Raw genomic sequence first — 4,986 nt, 5'->3', positions numbered from 1 at the left:
GTCTGATAAAACCCAAAAATGATGAAAAATTGACAGTCAGAGCAAAACAAAAGGCTAACCAAAGTCACCAGCAACCAGAAGATTAATGAGACCAAAGTTGATGATTTATGGGTTTAATTATTGGAATTATTTTTAAATATATTTGATTCAGTTCATTAAACAATTAATCAATTGTAAATGGTTAATAAGATTGAATGAACGTATAACTGTTTCTTTGTACAAATATTTAATATTATGAAAACCAGGAAAATGGTTTCTTGTTTGCTTAGTAATTTAACCAGTTTAATAAATATTGAATTTTTAAGTGGATATCTGAACAATCACTTTAATCAATCCTTTATTCACCTAAGTGAATTAAATTGTAGCAAACTATTTAAATCAATCAACACAAAGGAAAGGCTTAACCAACAAAAGTAATTAAAATGATTACCAAAACAGTTTGGTGTAACCAGAAATTTTTAGGTAAGGTTAAAGTAATTTCTCACTGTTTTACAAGGTAAGGGTTGCTTGGTTGGTTAGTATGGTTGGAGTTGACTGATAATGTTGTTGATTATTCAATTTATTAAATTTAATATTTGACAATTCAGTTGATTGTTGATTTAAGTCAGTTAATCCAATATGGTAACCAAGGTTAATCATCGATTGAACACCAAACGACGAACACAATTTGAAAAGCTTAAACTGACGATCAAGAATCACGCCACTTTGGGGGAGGAATAAGAAAGAGATTCTCTTCTCTTTCTATATCACCCTTCACCATCATCATCATCATCATCATCATCTCATCATTATAATAGTAATCATCATTATTTTCACTCCAATCCGGTTTTACTAACCATAGACAAATACAGAAATACAATTAAAGCAGAAAAAGTGATTCTGGTTCAACCCAATAATTAAGAGATTTTAAATTGCCTATTTAATATGGTTTATTGCCTGGGTTGATCAACCTCTAGTCTAATGAAATTCAAGTTCAGACTAATTGATTATCAAAGAGTGATTACTTTAATCAAATTATGAACAAAAAGTGAAAATATTCAGATTAATATTTGGATGAAGATGAATGGTGAAAAATATTGAACTGAAAAATTGAGATGAGTGTTTATATCGTATTAGCATGACAACAAGCTAATGTTGGACTGTAATTGTTTTTATTGGAAAAGTTGGAAAATTGTCAAATCTTCTATTAATCTAATCACAATTATCACCGAGAAAGATGTTAATCAATTGAAAAGGTACACAGCAGCGAAACTTGGATAATATTACAACCATTATTTACAATGATAGCAATTAGCAACAGTTGTAATCAAATCACTTTGATAATCTTAACTGATTAACACTGTTACCGGGGTATTTTGACCCAAAGAAAGTGTTGAATGGTTCAAAGCAAAATTGGGATAATCTGGATTAATTTGAAACCATTTTGGGTGCAATTCAGACTAATCGGTTTAATTGATGATCAGTTAAATTATATAAAAATATTAATCCTTGAAAACTTGATTTAACATTCAATTTTCACGTGATCACACAAGTTATCTTACATTTTACTCTTTCTGCTCTTTTAATGGTTAAGAGTAAGCCGGTTTTAATACAGCAATGACAATTGACTCCAACGATGTTTGACATGTATTTAATGTGTTTTGATATTCAACAATCTAATTACAATACGGTTACCAATTGATAACAAATCATCTTACAATTATAATATTATTATCGGGCTCATAATCATGAACACTTTAACAATGCATGGTCTAATCATCTGTTCACTATGTGGACAATACAGTAATCATTGATGAATTAACTTCAATCACTGTATTCACATTTACATCAATAGGTCGGTAATTGCATCAATTGAAATTTAATATTCATTGTAATTTGATTAACCAATTTTCCTCTTTGTCAATTCATTGTTACCTTTGGTTATACGTTTACGCTGATTCCCAATGAATAGGTTATTTATTAATTTAAAATACCATTGAAGATAATTTTCAGCTAAAAAATGGCTTTAAAAATACCAATTTTAGTTAATTTTTAGCAAAGGGAAAGCTTAAGCTTGGGTTAGATTCAATTGTTTGCCATTATCGATAGCATCGATCTTTGTTTGGGTTTTAAGGTTGAATCATTCAACTGTTCATTTTTAGTTAGCATTTCATTATAATTTTAACACTACTTTTTAGGTAATGCTTACCGGATGTCTTTTGTTTATTGGGAAAAAAATAATATTGTTAATTTTGTTAATGTGAAGAGATGATTGAGTGGAAAAGTGTGTTAAATAGTGTTGGCGCTAAAAAGAAATTTTAACACGTTGTTTGGAGTATCCTGTGTAATCTTGATTATTTTTCTTGTCGTTAACACTTGATTTTATTTCACAATTTGGCATCAGTAATATCATCAGTTTCTTTCCCATCATCAAGATCGTCTCATGTTAATCAGCAGATACACGCGGACAGTCATACAATAAACAGACTACAACCAGAAATGTAAACCATCATCCGAGTGAATGGAAAACAACGAGTGAATTTACCCACGACTCTTCTGTTTACCATATCAACAATGGTCTAACCAGAAGTAAAGAAGAGGTAAGATGTTACCAACTTTACAAGTTGTTGTGATAAATATCTAATCATAATCAATATCTTCTTCTTATTATCAATTTAATCCAACTAAATTTTCCTCTCATTTCTCTTTCTTTTCCAACTATTTTACCGGTCCACTGATAGCGTGTTTCAAAAGATGGATAATAGAGGCAATACTGTGAACGATGTATCAGGCAAGCTGTTAAAAAACTCAGTCAAAATCAGACAGAAAAGGGCTGAACTAATATGGTCTGACAGCCTTTAACATGCTGTTCATTAAACCAAACCTCCAAGGAGATGACGTAAAGGAGTGGTGTGAATGGCTAGGTGGATCATTTTTACATTGCCCCTCTCGTCTTTTCCCTCATTATCTTCCTATCATCCTCCCTAATCAACTTCTCTCTCTCTCCTTCTCTTTCTTTTTCTCCTTATCTTACTGTCTTCTCCTTCCAAATATTTTCCCTTGACTTTGTTTAGTATACATTTGTATATAAAACTAAGACTCAAATTTTTATTATCATTAGTTCTCACTCGTTCGTTGATTCCTGTACTCCTTTTTTTTGTCAATTTTTTCCCATAAAATCAATTCTTTTTATGTCCATCTAACCGATTTGGCCTTTTACAATCAAAATTCAGTTAGTTCTCTCTCCAGTTTACCTACTAAAATATCCCTTTAACTGTTTCTCTCTTAATTTAATATTTTCATCAAGTTGACATTGATCTTACTGTTTTGCTCATCTTTTTTTGTTTGTTAATTCATTACCATTCTTTGGTTCACTACATTATTAGCAGAACCATCAACATATTGACGATTTTTTGGAGGACACTACGAGTACGAATGTGCAAAGTTACCAATTTCCAAGGAGTTCAGAAAGATAATACAAATCAACTCTCACTGTATTTTTCGATCCCTGTCAAATTTACATTTTCCTGGTGACCTGTCATAGTTGATACTCAAAAGCTGACATCAATACTTTTCATTTTCCTGTTTTCATCATTACGCCTGGACCACCTCAAAGCAATACCATTTCATTGCCAAATACTTAAATTCTCAAGTTAATTTAACAAGCATCAAACCGTTAATCACTCAACTCTTTTTTTGTCCTGTTGGAAATATATATCTTTAATTACAATGGAGGATATGCGAAAAATTAGCTCATGTTCATTACATTCATCGGACCATAATTATTCTCAAGAGTCCATCTTATATGCTCTTAATCGTTTTATCAAGTCAGTTGGTAATATGAATAATAGTGTTCTCGTGCCAAATAGACTTCAGGACATTGACGAGGATCTCGATTCTAAGTCAATTGTCTCCCTTTGCTCGGATGATGGATCAACCTCTTCTCTAGGTAACTCATCTTCAGGAAGTGGTACTCTTCACGATCAATATCGAATGATTATCGAAGCCAAAGAAGACATTCTATGGGGAACCAATTTAAGGCAACCTGAACCATCTGAAGCATCAATTAGTTTACAATTTAAATATCATTTACAACAATTACAACAACTGCTTAACCAATTTGCCGATGTTGCCAACCATTTGACCGCTAAATATGAATCTACTTCAGTTTAGGTTAACAACATTCAGTCCAATCTTTTTTTTGTGCCGGTCAAACCGTAATTAATGATGAACTGGAGTGCAACAAATTGAAACACCTTGTTTGAATCAATAATTAACAATCAGCCAAAAAACAATCACAAACTCATTTAATCAAATGTTAATCCCAAAAAAGCAAATCAAAAATTTAATATGCAATTTTTATCCATTGGAAATGCAAATGTCAATTTTGTTGTTATAATTGTTGTTGATATTTTTTTCACAACATAATTTTTTCTCTCTATCCTTTGTCTTTCCACTAAATTGTCAGTTCAAATCACTTTATCTCGAACATGTCTCTATTTTTTGTAAGCATTTCAATTTCAGCTTCCAAAATCAACTTGACTCTCAAAATCCAAAATGAAAGAGTTATTTAGTTAACTCTCTTTTCACCAGAAATAACTTTTGTAATTAAATTAATTTCCATTTCCTATTTATTAAATTTAGATTATATGATAATGTTAAACAATCTGATTGAAACCATTCATTTGAAATTCACCATCTTTATAAGCCAACCCTTAAAACATGCAAAGTGCAGTGATCAGTCTGTGAGACTGATTGAGCGAGAAATGATGATACTATGCAAATTATCAGCCTAGAGGTTCAGTCTAGGATCATGAAATTCATTGAAATCAATGGATAGGTTCCCTTATTGTTCGGTGTCGCAATTGATTGTATGATTTCCTTCAAATTTAGGACAAAACAGTACAACTTGATTACGCTTCACTTGACTCTAAAGCATTAGTACTTTTGGGATAATGACAAGTGTGATATAATAGTAATAAATATAATAATAACTGGTTAATCATT

General features: G+C 31.1%; 1 protein-coding gene across 1 annotated transcript; it reads left to right on the top strand.

The window, feature by feature from the left end:
- The first annotated feature begins 2,084 nt into the window (after window positions 1–2,084).
- LOC107371429 (mid1-interacting protein 1-like) lies at window positions 2,085–4,645 on the top strand. Its single transcript, XM_089268057.1, has 2 exons — window positions 2,085–2,579; window positions 2,721–4,645. The coding sequence occupies exon 2, from the start codon at window positions 3,709–3,711 to the stop codon at window positions 4,150–4,152; it is 444 nt and encodes a 147-aa protein (XP_089124183.1). The 5' UTR covers window positions 2,085–2,579; window positions 2,721–3,708; the 3' UTR covers window positions 4,153–4,645.
- The last annotated feature ends 341 nt before the right edge of the window (window positions 4,646–4,986 follow it).

The sequence above is a fragment of the Tetranychus urticae genome, chromosome 2 (assembly GCF_039701765.1).
Source record: "Tetranychus urticae isolate SD_2017Ah chromosome 2, NJAU_TeUrti_SD_1.0, whole genome shotgun sequence".
Classification (NCBI taxonomy): domain Eukaryota; kingdom Metazoa; phylum Arthropoda; class Arachnida; order Trombidiformes; family Tetranychidae; genus Tetranychus; species Tetranychus urticae.
The sequence above is the reverse complement of the archived record's forward strand: the minus strand, read 5'-3'. Positions and strand labels throughout refer to the sequence as shown.